Source organism: Orycteropus afer, unplaced genomic scaffold (genome assembly GCF_000298275.1).
Source record: "Orycteropus afer afer isolate SDZICR_OR568_19922 unplaced genomic scaffold, OryAfe1.0 scaffold00031, whole genome shotgun sequence".
NCBI lineage: Eukaryota > Metazoa > Chordata > Mammalia > Tubulidentata > Orycteropodidae > Orycteropus > Orycteropus afer.
Window position 1 is genome coordinate 15,535,460 of NW_006921618.1, and position 17,998 is coordinate 15,553,457.

A 17,998-nucleotide genomic window follows, 5' to 3' on the forward strand; every position below is an offset into this window, starting at 1 on the left:
TACCAGCCCTCTAACTAAATCAATGATCTCAAAATGCATTCTCTGGAACCTTAAGAGTCAGGGCTGAGTATGAAGCTAAGGGGAGGATGAGACAGAAGGGGCCCATGCTCTCCACATACAATATCCCTTTTCTAATACACTTGTCATTTTTTTGCTCTATTTTATGTACTGAATTTCTGTATAAATTTCCACATAGAATCTTTTTCATTCTTTTAAAAAAAGTTTATAAACACTGTACTTGATGGTAGTGCTTCTAAGGATAGATAAGTTTAAACAAACAAAAATTATACCCTAAAGTTTTCCACTTTAAAAACTATCTTTTTTAAGCAATCAAGTTTTCCTTAAAAATGAAAATCTATTTCTTTACAACATTGGGAGGAAACTTCTGGTGGTTTCAAACTTATCAAACTGCACGATTTAAGTATGTGGAGTTTATTGTATGTCAATTATACCTTAATGAAACTGTATTAAAAAAAATTGGGTATGACAGAGTTCAAGTGCAAACTTTTTTAAAAATTCCACTGACAAAGATGTTAGTAATAAGTAGGAAGAAGCTAACTGATCAGACAATTATCTATAAATAATCATTGAGCATCTACCATAAGCCTTATCTAATTCACAGTGTATATGTGTATTTGTACATGGCAAGAAAACATTAAAGAAGAAACAAAAATCACACCTGCTGAACTAAAAAACCAAAAAACCAAACTCACTGCCAGATCTGACTCAGAATGATCCCTCCTTGGGTTTCTGAAGCATTATCATTACAGAAGTAGATTGCCCAATCTTACTTCTGAGGAGTGGCTGGTGGGTTTGAACCACCACCCATGGTTAGTAGTCAAATGCCTTAGGCATTATACCACCAGAGCTCCTAGGGAATTAAAAATTTAGCAGGATAAAAGAAAAAAAATCCCAATAATGTAATAGAATAAATTATGTAGAAAATAACTGACATAGAGGGAAGGGAAACTATCACTGTGGACTGAGGTGGTTTAAAGGGCTTTCTGAACCAAACAGGCAGAAGAGGTAAAAACACTAATAGGCCTTCAAAAGGTTTTATTAAAGGGCAAAATGTTTTCTTAAGGAGCCTGCCGTTCTGAGTTTCATGGAAACAGAGGACTGCTGTGGGTCTGAATAACTAGCTAAGGAATATGAATCAGATTTTTTACTCTAGGCAATGGTTATAGCTTGTGTGGGGGCAAGGAAATAGGGCTATTCAATTCAAACCAATGAATTAAAATTTGAAAAGAGTCAGAGCAGGTGAGTGACATTTGGAGAAAATTAATCAGATAGGTTTTAGAAAAAGGACAGGCACAGAGAAAAACTGGAGATAAGACCAACAATTAACCATGGTAATTTAGGATTAAAGGAATAAAGCTTGGGAAATTATACCAAAAATGAAAAGGGAAGAATTCAAGAAATGACTATATTATAGAAAGATCTGGGGAAGAAAAAAAAGGAAAATGACTGGTCAAGTTTAAGCCTAGGCTTATTAAGAAAAAATTATGTCATTCACAAAAACTGAGAAGTCACAGAGTGGTTTTACTTTTGGAGGCAAGGAGACAATAAAAAGTAGAATGAAAGGCTGGTTGTAGATATGCTGAATTTAGGTAAACAGGAGGACATTTAGGTAAACAGGAGGACATTAAAAGAAAATATGTATATTAATCAGTCAATATTCTACACGTTTTATGAAGTTAGGACTTAGAATCTTCATTTTAGAGGTATTTGGTAGACACTATGAGTGTGGATAAGCATTCTTGAGGACTTTTGTTAAACATGTTGAAAAACTGTTACTTTTACTGTTAGGTGTGATTAAGTTGGATCTGATTCTTAGCAAACACAGTACAACATAGTACATAGTACAACAGAACAAAATAATGCCTGGTCATACACAATTCTTGTAATTATTGCTGCATTCAAGCCCAGTGTTACAGCCACTGTGTCAATCATCTCACTGAGGGTCTTCCTCTTTATTGCTGACTCTCTACTTTATGAAATATGATGTCCCTCTCCAGGGACTGGTCTCTCCTGATAACATGTCTGATGTATGTGAGACAAAGTCTCACCATACTTTTGCTTCTAAGGAACAGTCTGACTACACTTCTTCCAAGCCATATCTGTTCATTCTTCTGGCAGTCCATGGCACATTCAACATTCTTCACCAACACCATAACTCAAATGCATCAATTCTTCTTTGGTCTTCCTTACTCATTGTCCAGCTTTCACATGCATATGAGGGACTGAAAATATCATGGCTTGGGTCAGGTACACCTTAGTCCTCAAAGTAACATCTTTGCTTTTTAACATTTATTTTAAAGAGGTCTTTTGCAGAAGATCTGCCCAGTGCAGTATGTTTTCTAATATCCTGCTGCCATCAGTGTTGACTGTGGATCCAAATAAAACGAAATCCTTGACAACTTTTTTCCCATTTATCATGATGTTGTTTATTGGTCTAGTTGTGAGGACTGCTGTTTTCTTTATGTTGAGGTGTAATCCATAGTAAATGCTTCAAGTCATCATCACGTTCAGTAAGGAAGGGTGTGTCATCTGCATATTGCACACTGTTAATGATTCTTCCTCCAGTCCAGATGCTACAGTCTTATTCTTCTTCATATAGTCCAGCTTCTCGGATTATTTGCTCTGCATACAGATTGAATAAGTAGAGCAAAAGGATACAACCCAGATGCACACCTTTCCTGATTTTAAACCACATAGTATTCCCTTATTCTGCTTGAATGACTGGCTCTTCGTCGATGTACAAGTTTGCTATCAGCATAATTAAGTTTTCTGGATTTCCTATTCTTCACAATGTTATCATTTGCATAGTCAACAAAACACAGGTATGTATCTTTCTGGTATTCTCTGCTTTCAGCCAAAATCCATCTGATATCAGCAATGATATTCCTCTTTCCACATCCTCTTCTGAATACAGCTTGAATTTCTGGCATATTCCTGTCAATATTCTACTGTAAATGTTTTTGAATTATCTTCAGCAAAATTTTGCTTGCATGTGATATTAATGATATTGTTCGATAATTTCTGTATTCTGTTTGATCACCTTTCTTTGGTATGGGAACAAATATGGATCTCTTCCAGTTGGTTGGTCAGAGACCATCAATGTCAGAAAACAGGATCAAAAAGAAGAGCTATGAAAGTGAGAAATACAATCATAGAAAGAGTAACAGATACATAGTAGGTGGTCAATAAATATTTGTGGACTAAAAGAATAAAAAAATGCATTAAGAGACAAACATAAAACACTGACCAGAAAAACAATATTAACTGTGGCCAAGAAAGAAAAGCAAAAACAAAACAGAGATCCATGGAGAGCCTGGTTGACCACATTAATTATTGCAGAGCAAAAAAGAATAAAAACAAAGCAAAAACAAAAAATCCTACAACAGTGAAGATGTTACTCATTTTCTTCAAAGCATAAAGAGTTAGAATGGCAATCAACAGTAGAATACAAAGAATTCACAAAGGAATAGGAGGTTTTAAAAAATAAAAGTAGTGGTAATATTCTCTCATTTCACAAATATTTATCAAGTGCCTTTAATTTCAACATGTGTATCAGACATCTTTCTTACTCTTTTTAATCTTTTATTGTGATTTGGGTGATTACAGAGCAAACTGGTTTTCCATTCAATAGTACATACACATTTTGTTTCATGACACTGATTGCAATCCCCACAATGTAATAGCACTCTTCCCATTTCTTCCCTGTGGTTACCATTTCTCTTTGTCCTTCTTTCCTATCCATCCCTGCTTTCTGTCCTTTATCCCTGGGCAAATACTGCCCTTTTGATCTCTTATGGTTGACTGTTCGAAGGAATGCATAACCTCCTGTTGCTACTGTTCACCTTATAGGCCTACTATTTGGCTGAAAGTTGAACCACGGGGAGGTTTTGGGGTGAGAGTTCCAGGCCTGAAGAGTGACTAATAGCTATAGTACGGGGGGTTCTACCATTTCTCCTATTCTATCTACAGTCTCTTATTGTGATCCTTTTCACAGTGGTTGGTAGTGGTAGCTGGTCATCCTGTAGTTCTTCTGGTCTCAGGGTCATGGAGGCTGACATTCACATAGTTCACTAATCTCTTGGACTAATTGTTTCCACGTGTCTTTTGATTTTCTTCACTCTTCTTTGCTCCAGAGGAGATCAATAGTTACACCTTAGATGGCCACTTACAAGCTCTTAAGACCCCAGTTACTACTCACCAAAGTAGGATGTATAACATTGTCTTTGTGGACTACGTTATGCCAACTGACCATGATGTCCCCCATAACTATGATGTTGACACTACAGGCCCACCGACTTATTCCCTCAAGTATTTGATTATAGCTAAAAAGTTTTTATAACTTTACCCCTGTTAGCTCTACTGTATACATGGGCATTTTTATAGCACATACAAATACATATGTAGAAATATCAGCAGACCTCCTAGGGTCTGGGGATATATGATGCTGTTGTTAGGTGCCATTGAGTCAGCTCCAATTCACAGTGACCGTATATATAACAGAAGGAAACACTGCTCGATCCTGTGCCATCCTCACAATTGTTGCTATGCTTCAGCCCATCACTGCAGCCACCGTGTCAGTCCATCTCACTGAAGTCTTCCCCTTTTTCACTAAGCATGATATCCTTCTTCAGGACTGGTCCATTCTGACAACATGACCAAAGTTGGTGAGATGAAGAAGTTTGGCCATTCTCACTTCCAAGGAGTATTTTTTTTTTCTTTTAAATTGTGATATGGGTGAAAGTTTACAGAGCAAATTCACTGTCCATACATACAGCAGTTCACTTCCACTTTGTCTCATGACACTGACTACAATTCATCACAATGCAACAGCTCCCCTCCCACTTTCTCTCCATAGTTCCAAGGAGTATTCTGGCTGCCTTTCTTCCAGGACAGATTTGTTCATTCTTCTGGCAGTATATAGTATTTTCAGTGTTCTTTGCCAACACCACAATTCAAAGACATCAACTGTTCTTAAGTCTTCCATATTATATACATTGTCCAGCTTTCACATGCACATGAGGCAACTGAAAATACTATGACTTGGGTTAGGTACACCTTAGTCTTCTAAGTGATATCTTTGTCCTTAACCCTTCAAACAGGTCCTTTGAAACAATTTTGCCCAGTGCAATACAACATATAATTTCTCGACTGCTGTTTCTATGAGTGTTGATTGTGGTTCCAAGTAAAATGAAATCCCTAACAACTTCAATTGAGAATCCATTTATCGTGATGCTGCTTACTGGTCCAGTTGTGAAGATTTTTGTTTTCTTTATGTTGAGGTGTAATCCATACTGAAGAGTGGAATCTCTGATTTTCATCAGTAAGTAGTTCAAGCCATCCTCACTTTCAGCCAGCAAGGTTGTGTCATCTGAATATCACAGGTTGTTAATGAGTCTTCCTCTAGTTCTGGTGTCATGTTCTTTTTCATATAGTCCAGCTTTCTCAATTATTTGCTTAGCATACAGATTGAGCAGAATTGTGAAAAGATACAATCCTGATACACATTCTTCCTGATTTTAAACTATGCAGTATCCCCTTGTTCTGTTTGAATGACAGCCTCTAGGTCTACGAACAGGTTCCTCGAGAGCAGTTATGTGTTCTGGAATTGCCATTATTCACAATGTTGTCCATAATTTGTTATGATCCACATAGTCAAATGCCTTCACGTAGTCAGTAAATCACAGGTAAACACCTTTCTGGTGTTCTCTGCTTTCAGCTAAGATCCATCTGACATCAGCAATGATATCCCTTGTTCCATGTTCTCTTCTGAATCCAGCTTGCATTTCTGGAAGTTCTCTGTCAACTATACTGCTATACTGCTCCAACTATTTTTGAATTACCTTTAGCAAAATTTTACTTGTGTGTGATATTAATGATATTGTTCGATAATGCCCACATTCTGTTGGATCACCTTTCTTTGGAATGAGCACAAATACCAATCTCTCCCAGTCAGTTGGCCAGGTAGCTGTCTTCCAAATTTCTTCGGTCTGACTCGACGGCACAGAACAACAACAACAACAACAAAAACAAATAAGTGCCTCCAGTGCTGCATCTGTTTGTTGAAATATCTCATTGTGTATTCTGTCAATTCCTGGAGTCTTGTTTTTCACCAATTCCTTCAGTGCAGCTTGGACTTCTTCTTTGGTATCATTGGTTCTTGATCATATGGTATCTCCCAAAATGGTTGAACATAGACCAATTTTTTTTGGTACAGTGATTCTCTATATTCCTTCCATCTACTTTTCATGTTTCCTGAACTTTTCAGTATTTTTCCTTCAGTAGTGTAACTCGATGCTTGAATTTCTTCTTCAGTTCTTTCAGCTTCAAAAATGCGGAGCATCTTCTTCCCTAATGGTTTTCTAATTCCATACATAGGTTTTCTAATTCTAGGTCTTTATACATTTCATTAAAATACTTTGTCTTCTCAAGCTGCCCTTTGAAATCTTCTATTCAGCTCTTTTATCATCATTTCTTCTGTTCACTTTAGCTATACTGTAAGTTCAAGAGCAAGTTTCATAGCCTCTTCTGACATCCATTTCTGCCTTTTCTTCCTTTCTTGTCTTTTTAGTGACCTTTTGCTTTCTTCACGGATGATGTTCTTGATGTCATCCCCCAAATCGCCTGGTCTTTGGTTACTGGTGTGTAATGCGTCAAATCTGTTCTCAAATGGGTCATAAAATTCAGGTGGGATATAATCAAAGTTGTATTTTGGCTCTTATTTGTTTTAATTTTCTTCAGCTTCAACTTGAACTGGCATATGAGCAATTGATGGTCTGTTCCAGTTAGCTCCTGGCTTTGTTTAGACTGATGAATGACACCGAGCTTCCTTCACCATCTGTTTCCATAGATGTAGTCGATTTGATTCCTGTGCATTCCATCTGGCAAGGTCCATGTGTATAGCCGCCATTTAGATTGTCGAAGAAAGATATTTGCAATGAATAAGTTGGTAGTCTTGCAAAATTCTATCATGTGATCTCTGGTGTCATTTCTATCACCAAGGCAATAGTTCAATCAGACAATGATATGGTTTTACTATGCCTGGAATGACAAATTTATGAGGAATGCTGCCACAATAATGAGCAAAAACAACTTTCAAGATCTACCCTGAAGTACAATGCTATCATTGATAGGATAATCTCTATACACCTATAAGGAAGACTAGTTAATACCACTATTATACAAATTTACAAACTGAGGATATATAAGGGAAAAAATAGAAAAAAAATCTCTACTCTCATGGAACTTACATTATATTGAGAGTGGAGTAGGAGGTGGAGGTAAGCACAGTACCATAATATCATACTTTTCGCATATAACACGCATGCATAGGAAATCAACACTGGAGGAGATTGGTTCTGCTAATGCTAATACGTGTGTCATTTGCATAATACTGTACATAAAGAAGAGCTAAAATCATAGCATAGAGAGGTCTGGATAACAGCCTGAGAATCTATCCAGGTTCCTAGTTCTAAGGGCCGTTCCTAGTTCTAAGGGCCTCCAGGAAAAAGTCTTCTGATTGTTTCTTACATGGGCAAATTGACATAGAAAGGATGGAAGAAGAACAAGTTAGATGATCCCTATCAAACAGGATTAACAAAATTATCACTGTACCTGGTTTGAAATGCTAGCAACTGCTGCTGCTGGAATATTGGCAATTGTAGATGAAGTGGATATTAGGCTGGCATTTGTGCTTGAAGCTATAGGATTGAGAATGTTAAAAGATATTAGTTGCCATGTTTTAAAAGGCTAGAAGACATTTAGAATACATTGTGTCTTTAAAGAATATTTCTAAAAGGAGATAAAGGACATTAACAAAGAACATAAATACAAGTTTTGTTTTGCATGCCATTCATTGAGACTTGATGAGAAACACTTCAAATATTTGTTTCAACTGTATCTTCCACTCTTATAAAGTCCAAAAAAGATACATACACAAGGCATTGGTTCATACTACAGATATCAATGAAATCAGAAGCTATAGTCCATTTCCTATCAGTTGAATAACTCACCTGCAATACGACCTACTGACAATCATCAGCAGAAACAACAAAAGCTCTGGAAAGTCCACTTGTAAATCCTACACTGTGATATTGTTTATTGTCACTGTTGTTGTTGTTGTTGTTATGTGCCGTCGAGTGTCACTAGCCCCATATTATGCCTTTCTGGATGCAACTTACTTACTCTGAGGAAATGGACCTGGTCCTCTAAATTTTAAAGTGCTTAGAATTGTTTCTTAGGCTTTATTTGAATTAGTGGATTATTAATGTGGATCAACAACTCTGATGATCTAGCATTTAGAGATTTATCTTATCTTTTCTTGGACAAAGACAGAAAATATTAAATACTATTCTGGCCAGCCAAAAATGTACTTTTAAGCTCCTTGGACTGCCTATCTTAAGACAAGATAGTAAAGTAGTATGGTAGTTAAAGTTGTATGTCAACTTGGTTGGGCCTGGTTGAGTGGCTGGGTAGCTGGTGGTAGTTATTGCCCATGATGAGACTGGTAATCAACTCCATGGTGGGAGCTACCACAAGCAGCTGAGTAGCTGCTTTAGGGATGTGGTCTACTTCCCGTATATAGGCAGCAGCTTTGGGAACAGTCTCTAGCTTATGGCACCCCTGGACCTGCATGTAGTTGTGTTGTTTGTTCAATAGTCTGCCATGCTCTGCTGACCTTACAACAGACTTGAATTAATGGTCTGCCGCGTGGTTTGGTAACATCAGGACTGTGCCATTTTATTTGTCAACCTTGGGCTTGTTAGCCTCAACAGCCAGCAGCTGCCTGAGTGAAGAAAAGCCTCTAGCTTCAGTGGGCCAGGAGCAAGAGGCAGAGCTAAAGCCCAAGGTTAAGGGGCTTTCACCCAGCCCCTAGAGCCTGGTATTTTGAACTCAGACTTAAAGTCTCCAAACTGTAAGAAAATAAACTCCTGTTTGTTAAAGTCATTCCATTTGTGGTATATTCTTTTCAGAGCGGCACTAGCTAACCAGAACAAGTAATAAATAAGTTGTTCGTGCCCTTCTATCAGACTCCACTAGGACTTTATGGAACAATGAAGGGGAAAAACACAACAAAACAATAAAGCCTCAGTGACTGGTATTTGCCAAAGTGACTTTTCTTCAGGTGGGCAGTGTATCTAAGATCTGAAGTACTGTCTTGAACTCCTCTCCCTCACTTATCATACGCATACTTAGACATGGATCCTACTATAGTCACATACACCATAAGGGTTCACCATCAGAATCCAAACCCACAGCCATCAAGTCGATTCTGACTCATCGCGACCCTCATTGGGTTTCCAAGGCTGTAAATCTTTACCCAAGTAGACTGCCCCATCTTCCTTCCACAGAGCAGCCAATGGGTTTGAAACACTGACCTTTGGGTTAGCAAACAAATGCCTTATCCACTACTCCACCAGAGCTCCTTACCAGAATCTAGCTTGAGACTATTAACTACTAAAACTCGGCTGATTTCCTACCCCACTAACAACAAAGTCCTCTAGGGGAAAGTTAACAGGAAAATTTCCGTTAAGAACAGGAAAGGCCCAGAGCAATCAGGGGCTAGGATAAAAAGGCATCCAAATTGCAATGTAGCAAATAAAACTATCCTTTTTCACAGATGACATGATTCTATATAGAAAACCTTGAAGAATTCACAGGAAAGCGATGGGAAATGATTTAAAAATTCAGCAAAGTAGCAGAAAGGTCAACACACAAAAATCAGTTGGGTTTCTATATATTAGCAATGAGCAAGCAGAAAAGGAAATTAAAGAAACATTTCCATTTACAATAGCATCTGAAAGAATAAACCAAATCAAACTCACTACCATCGAGTTGATTCCTACACGTAGCAACCCCCATTGGGTTTCCAAGGCTTTAAATCTTTACAGAAGCAGACCGCCTTATCATTCTTCCCTGGAGCAGCTGGTAGGTTTGAACCACTAACCTTATGGTTAGCAGCCAAATGCCTTAACCACTATACGACCAGAGCTCCTTAAAAGAATAAAGTACCTAGAAATAAACTTAACCAGGAAAGTGAAAGAACTATACACAGGAAACTACAAAACATTACTTAAAAGAAATTTTAAAAGACCTAAAGTAATAGAAGGACATTCTGTGTTCATGGATTGGAAGACTTAATATAGTTAAGCTGTCAGTACGACTCACAGCAATCTATAAATTCAATGCAATCCCCATTAAACTTCTACTGGATTTCCAAGGTGGTAAAATGTTACGGAAGAAGATCGCCCCATCTTCTTTCCACGGAACAGCTGATGCGTTTGAACCGCCAGCTTTTTGGTTAGCAGTCAAATGCCTTAGGCACTGTGCTATCAGAGTTTCTTTCTCTCACCAACAAAAACCAAACTCACTGCCATCGAGTCAGTTACAACTCACAGCAACCCCCGTTAGGTTTCTGAGGCTATAAATCTTTACGGAAGTAGATGGCTCCATCTTCCTTCCATGGAGCAGCTGGTGGATTTGAACAGCTGACCTTCTTGTTAGCAGCCCAATGCCTTATCCACTACACCATCAGAGCTCCTTTTTCTCTCACCAATAGTTGCTTTTATTGCAGGGAATCTTGGCCTGCTTACTTAGGAGGAAGTTTAGAGAGCTCAATAACATATCTTTCTCCAACTCAATCAAATCATTTCTAATGTATATCATTTATTTATTCTATATGCTCAGCAAAATCGTGATAAATGGAAAAAAGATTGAAGTTGTCAAGGATTTAATTTATTTGTATCCACAATCAATGCCCAGGGAAGCAGCAGCCAAGAAACCAAATGATGTACTGAATTGGGCCAACTGTCTACAAAGATCTCTTTACAGTGTTAAAAAGCAAAAATATCACCTTGAAGACTAAGGTGTGCCTGACCCAAACCATGGTATTTTGAATCACCTCATGTGCATAGAAAAGCTGGATAATGAATAACAAAGACTGAAGAAGAATTTATCCCTTTGAATTACAGTTTTGGCAAAGAATATTAAATTTATCATGGACTACCAGAAGAATGAACAAAGCTGTCTTGGAAGAAGTACATCCAGAATGTTTCTTAGAAGTGAGGATGGTGAAACTTCATCTCATATAGTTTGAACATGTTATCAGCAAGGACCATCGCTACAGGAGGACATCATAGTTGGCAAAGTACTGGTCTGCCAGAAAGAAGACGACCCTCAGTGAGATGGATTGACACAGTAGCTGCAACAATGGGCTCAAACACAGCAACTACCATGAGGATGGCACAGGACTGAGCAGTGTTGTACATGGGGATTGCTATGAGAAGCAACTGACTCAATGGCAGCTAGCAACAGCAACAGCGACCATTACCAAACCCAAGCTCCCCTAAAAATGTATACATCCACTGCATGCCCTATCCTACAACCACCTATGATTAATAAACTAGGTACCTGGCTAACATTACTGACTGTTTTGATTAAGGACTCAACAAGTGAATCCTGATCAAAGGGAAGAGGAGGGGGATGTAAAACAAAATTCAACTTTGTATGGAATCCAGACTTACTGGATCTACTGAATCTAGAAGAACCTCCAAATCTATTGCCCTAAGAAAATCTTTAAACGTTGTACTAAGTCTATTGTCTGAAGTCATAGTTAAACTAAACAATAGTTTAGGTAAATTAGGGAAAAGCATTCACTTTGAGCTCTGTGCTCTATTAAATAACTATCTATTCACATAGATATAAACACCACCACCTCTAAAGCACAGATGAGAAACTTAGGGAGCAGAAAAATTAGGTCAACGATGGTGAAACAACATGGGTAGAGATAGCGAGAGAGTGGTGACACAACATGAAGAATGTAATCAATGTCATGTAACTGTACATGCAGAAATTGTTGCTGTGTGTACTTAAACCCCCTGACCCAAAAGAGCCAGGTACCTCATAAAAACATACTGATCATTCTGCATGTTATTTAAAAAAAAACCACAAACCTACTGCCACTGAGCCAACTCTGATACAACCCTATAGGACAGAGGAGAACTGCCATATACAGTTTCCAAGGCTGAAATCTCTATAGAAGCAGACTGCCACATCTTTCTCCTGTGGAGTGACTGGTGGAATCAAAGTGCTGAATTTTTGGTTAGCAGAAGAGCCCTTAACCACTCTGCCACTAGAGGTCCTTGCATATAATTAATGTTCAACTACCAGTTCAAAAAATAGTTAATAATGAAATATACAATAAAAAGTAAAATTTTGTAGAATGATACAGAACGCAAAGTATAGCTCTATAGTAATGTATCTAATAGCTGTCAGCTCTCCAAATGCCAACATCACAGCCAACTGTTTTTGGACAGTTCCTGTTCTTGCCTTAACAATGCCGTCAAATCCTGTTGTCAAATAAGTGAAAGATGAAGCTTCTGACAACCATGACTCATTGAAGGTTCACTGACTATAGTTCTATATGTATAGAAACAGTTTGGCCAGAAGATCATTGTTACAGAATGGTGACAGACACAGTTGAATTAAGTGACACTGTTCCTAATCTGGAGGGTTAACTCAAGGGTTAACAGCACATAAAAGTTTGTACATATAAGATTTCACTTCTCCCTACCTCTCTCATTTTATATCATGCCACTCCATCATCCTTACCTTCTTTGAGTTACTCAAACTAAGACAAGCTCTTTCTTACCTGAGAACTATTGCCATGTTGTTCTTTCTGCCTGGATTGCATAGCTGCCCCACTCTCCTGTGTTCCCAGCATGGATAGTCCCTTCTCAGCAGTTCCTACCTCCTCAGAGAGGTCCTCTTTGACCCCTCTATTAAAAGTCTTCTTAAACAAGTCTAAAGGACTAATGGACCAAGTGAACTCCGGCCTCCATGACCCTGAAACCAGAAAAATTAGATGGTACCTGCCTACCACTGTTGACCACTCTGAAAGGGATCACAATGGGAGGTCCCATATAGAATAGGAGAAAAATGTAGAACAAAACTCAAAATAATAATAAAAATGATCAGTCTCGCTGATCTGATAGAGAATGGTAGAACCCTCGAGACCATGTGCCTTAGACACACTTCAAGCTGGGAACTGAACTCATCCTGTGGCTCAACTTTCAGTCAAATGATAGACAAACCTACAAGATGAATAGTAATACCATGAAGGCACAGAGTCATTAGAACAATGAACCATACAAGATCAAAAGGGTAGTGTATGTCCAGGCATAAAGCTAAGAAGACAGGAAGAGATAAGAAAGAAGGATGAAGGGAAATGGTAAACACAGGGAAGAAGTGGGAAGAGTGATATTACATTATGGGGATTGCAATGAAAGTCACAAAATAAAATATGCATGAATTGTTGAATGGAAAACTAATTTGCTCTGTAAACTTTCATCCAACGCATAATTTTAAAAAGAAAAAAACTACATTCTTAACTAAAAAACAAGTCCTTTCCTGTATTCCCAATCACAAAAATCTATTGGTTTCTCTCAGAGTACTTTTCAAAATGTGTTTTACTTTCTTATTTTCTGTCTCCCATATAACTACCATGATGGCTGAATATTGCCGTTATCATCTCCAGCATCTAGTGGAGTGCCTGGAATACAGTATGTGATGCTTAATTCATGTACAAGTTGTGAAGGGCAAAATCATTATTTTCTACTATATCAGGAACTAACCAGATGGTCATTGCTGGGTAGGTTCCCAAAACTTACTCTTAGTATGTGGCCAATATAGCAGACAAAAACTCATTTGAGATACAATAGAAACTGTGCATATTTTGGTTAAAACTGATTGCCTAAGTGGGTCATTTATTCATTACCTCATTTATCAAATATTTATTGAAGGTCTACTATGTGCCAAGTACTGTTCTATGTACTTGGATTATACCAATGCACAAAGAAACCTCCTCTTGAGGAGCTTAGTAAAATCTAAGGAGTAAATGAGGCTGTCAAATAATCCTATTTAAATCTCCTACTCAAAAGTTCAGAAGGAGCTCTGGTAGCATAGTGCCTAAGGCACTTGACTGCTAACCAGAAGGCTAGCGGTTCAAACCCACCAGCCACCCCTCGGAAGGAAGGTTGGGCAATCCTACTTCTGTAGTGATACTGCCTTGGAAACCCAAGGAGGGGTCGCTATGAGTCCGGGCTGACTCAGAGGCACATAAAAACAACAACAACAGTCAAAAGTTCTACTATAATAGAGTAGAAATTTACAAATCAGTAAGGGGAGGGGGATGGAACGCTCCATATGGTGATGAATTAGAGCTGGGAACATCAGTAAGAACTTATTTAACTTAATACAGATACAGACAATTATATACAGAAATAGCCATAAACCAAAAAAACCAAACCCACTACTGTTGACTTGATTCTGACTTACAGTGGCCCTACAGGACAGAGCAAAACCATTCCATTGTCAAGGCTGTAAATTTTCATGAAGCAGACTATCTGTCACACCTTTCTCCCATGGAGTGGCTGGTGCATTCAAACCACTTTTGGTTAGCAGCCAAGCACCTTAACTACTGCATTGCCAAGGCTCCTTAGAAATATTCACAGATATGTGTATATATACTAGGCTAATATACACACATGTATTTCTTTGCTCTGACAGCGGAGAGGGCATAAACAAAATGATACCCCAGTAGCAATGAAACCAGATCTTGGTTTTCTAACACTATTCTCCAATAAAAGGAGTCAGAGCACCTTGGAGAAATGGATGCTTATAGGGCTGGGACAGGAAATACATAAAATGAGCCTGAAACATCTTATTGTGCCAGAAAGGAAGTATTCAAAACAAAACTCTACATTGATGGGGGTGGGGTATGTCAAAAGAGATATACGAGCCAACTGAAAGAGATCCCAATGGTCGAACCTGGATCAATTTGAGCAAATAAATAAATACAATACTTTGGATTAAAACCAAAAGTATAAAATAAATGAGTCCATACTGATATACATGAGATAAATCTCTTGTGTAGAAGAATTAAAAATGAATCATTTAGATACTCTTCTCTAAAGGCAAGGAGCCTCAGTGGTGCAGTGGTTAAGTCCTTGGCTGCTAAACGAAAGGTTGGTGGTTCGAGCCCACCAGCTGTCCCATCGGAGAAAGATGTGGCAATATGCTTCCATAAAGATTACAGCCTTGGAAACCCTATGGAGCCGTTCTACTATGTCTTATAGTGTTATGACTCAGAACTGACTCGACAGCAATGGGTTTGGGTCTACCCTGAAGAATTAGGAGTATATCCTTAAGTGTAGGCTTTACATTCTGACTTCCATCCAGAGAGCATGGAGAGGGAGAAAGGAAGAGTAACTATCCAGTGAAGAAAACTGACAAATGCTACTTTAGCCAGGTGATCAAGGTCAATATCAAAGGTCATAAATCATGCTGATAAAATATACTACCTATATAATGTGATGGAAGACACTTTAACTCTGTGATCCACCTCCCCAAAATCTATAATCCCAGTCTAAATCATGAAAAGAACATGAGATCCATTACAGGGGCATCTTACAATATACCTGACCCCAGTTCCACATAATTGTCTAAACCAAACAATGAAACTCGCTGCCATCGAATCAATTCCAACTCATAGTGACCCTACAGAACAGAGTCAAACTGCCCCATAGGGTTTCTAAGGCTGCAAATCTTTACAGGAACAGCATGCCTCATCTCTCTCCTGCTGAGTGGCTGGTGGGTTCAAATCACCAACCTTTTGGTTACCAGCTGAATGCCTTAATCAACACACTACCATAAAACCAAAAATCAAACCCAATGCCATTAAGAGTCAATTCTGACTCACAGTGACCCCCACAGGGTTTCCAAAGCTGTAAATCTTTGCAGAAGTAGAATGCTTCATCTTCCTCCCACAGAGCAGCTGGTAGGTTTGAACTGAACTTCTGGTTAGTAGACAAATGCCTTACCCAATGTACCACCAGAGCTCCTTAAAACAGTCTAGGTTAGCAAAAAAAAAAAAGAAGAAGAAGAAGTAAGTCTAACAAACTGCACAGTCAAGAGGAGCTTAAAGAGACAATACAAGTAAATGTAATGTGGTCTCCTGGATGGGATTCTGGAATAGAAAAAAGCTATAAGCTAAAAAGTAAGGAAATATGAATAAATTATGGACTTTGTTAATAATGTTGTTAACAATGTTGTTGTTAATTGCCATCAAGTTGGCCCCCGACTCATGGTGACCCCATGACAATGGACTGAACCACTGTGATTCATAGGGTTTTCATCAGCTAATTTTTTTTGACTAATTTTAACAACATGGATGGAGTAAAGCTTTCAGGACCTTCATTTGCTGATGTGTCAATCAAAACAGAAAGATACAGTTGCAAAAATCCATTAGTAATTGGAATACAGAATGTACAAAGTATGAATCTAGGAAAACTGGAAGTTGTCAAAACGAACAGATAGATATCCTAGCATGGACTAGTACTGACCACTCTGAATCAGATACTCATATGATCTGCTATGCCAGGAAGGACAAATTGAAGAGGAATAACATCACATTCACCCTCAAAAAGAACATTTCAAAATCTATCCTGAAGTACAATGTTGTCAGTGATAGAATAATATCCATACACCACAAAGAAGACTAGGTAATACTATTACTCAAATTTACACCCAACTGTTAAAGCCACAGATGAAGAAATTGAAGATTAAACCAAGTTCTGCAGTCTGAAATTGACTATACATATAATCAAGATGGACTAATTATTACTGGTGATTGGAACATAAAAGTTGGAAACAAAGAAGAATCATTGGTAGTTGGAAAATAGGGCCTGGGTAACAGAAATGATGCTAGAGATCATACGACAGAATTTTTGCAAGATCAATGACTTATTCATTGCTAATATCTTTTATTCAACAACATAAATGGCAACTATACATGTGGACCTCATCAGATGGAAAACACAGGAATCAAATTGACTACATCTATGGAAAGAGATGACAGAGTAGCTCAACATCTTAATTTAAAACAAGGCCAAGAGCCAACTGTGGAACAGACCATCAATTGCTCATATGCAAGTTCAAACTGAAGCTGAAAAAAATTAAAACAAGTCCATGAGAGCCAAAATATGACTTCGCTTATAACCTACCTGAATTCAGAGACCACCTGAAGAACAGATTTGACGTACTGAACACCAATGACCAAAGCCCAGACAATTTGTGGGATGACATCAAGAACATCATACACAGAGAAAACAAAAGGTCATTGAAAAGACAGGAAAGAAAGAAAAGATCAAAATGGATATCAGGAAAGAATGTGAAACTTGTTCTTGAATGGAGGGCAGCTAAAGTAAATAGAAGAAATGATGAAATAAAGGCAAACAAAAGATTTCAAAGGGCAGATTGAGAAGATAAAGTATCACATAATGAAATGTTCAAAGAATTGGAGTTAGAAAACCAAAAGAAATGTTCGACATTTCTCAAAAGCTGAAAGAACTGAAATAAAAATTCAACTGAGCTGCAATACTGAAGGAATCTATGGGCAAAATACTGAATGATGCAGGCAAACGAAGATAGAAGGAATACACAGAGTCACTATACAAAAAAGAATTGGTCAATGTTCAGCTATGTCAGGCGGTAGCATATGATCAAGAACCAATGGTATTGAAGGAAGAAGTCCAAGGTGCACTGAAGGAACTGGTGAAAAAGAAGGCTCCAGGAATTGATGGAATACCCATTGAAATGTTTAAAAAAAGGATGCAGTGCTGTTGGTGCTTACTGGTTTATGCCAAGAAATTTGGAAGACTTCTACCTGGCAAACCAACTAGAAGAGATCGATGTTTGTGCCCATTCCAAAGAAAAGTGATTCAAGAGAATGTGGAAATTATTGAACAATAGCATTAATATCACATACAAGTAAAATTCTGCTGAAGATGATTCAAAAATGGTTGCAGCAGTATATTGACAGGGAACTGCCAGAAATGCAAGCTAGATTCAGAAGAGGACATGGAACAAGGGATATCACTACTGATATCGGATGGATCCTGGCTGTAAGTAGAGAATACCAGGA

The 17,998-nt window shown here is 38.1% G+C and overlaps 1 protein-coding gene across 1 annotated transcript in view; it reads right to left on the reverse strand.

The window, feature by feature from the left end:
• EYA3 (EYA transcriptional coactivator and phosphatase 3) overlaps positions 1-17,998 on the reverse strand; it is a 97,140-nt gene that overhangs the window by 44,679 nt on the left and 34,463 nt on the right. Inside the window, exon 5 of the mRNA XM_007935815.2 lies at positions 7,633-7,718. Coding sequence (XP_007934006.1) covers positions 7,633-7,718 — 86 coding nt within the window. The remainder of the gene's footprint in view (positions 1-7,632; positions 7,719-17,998) is intronic.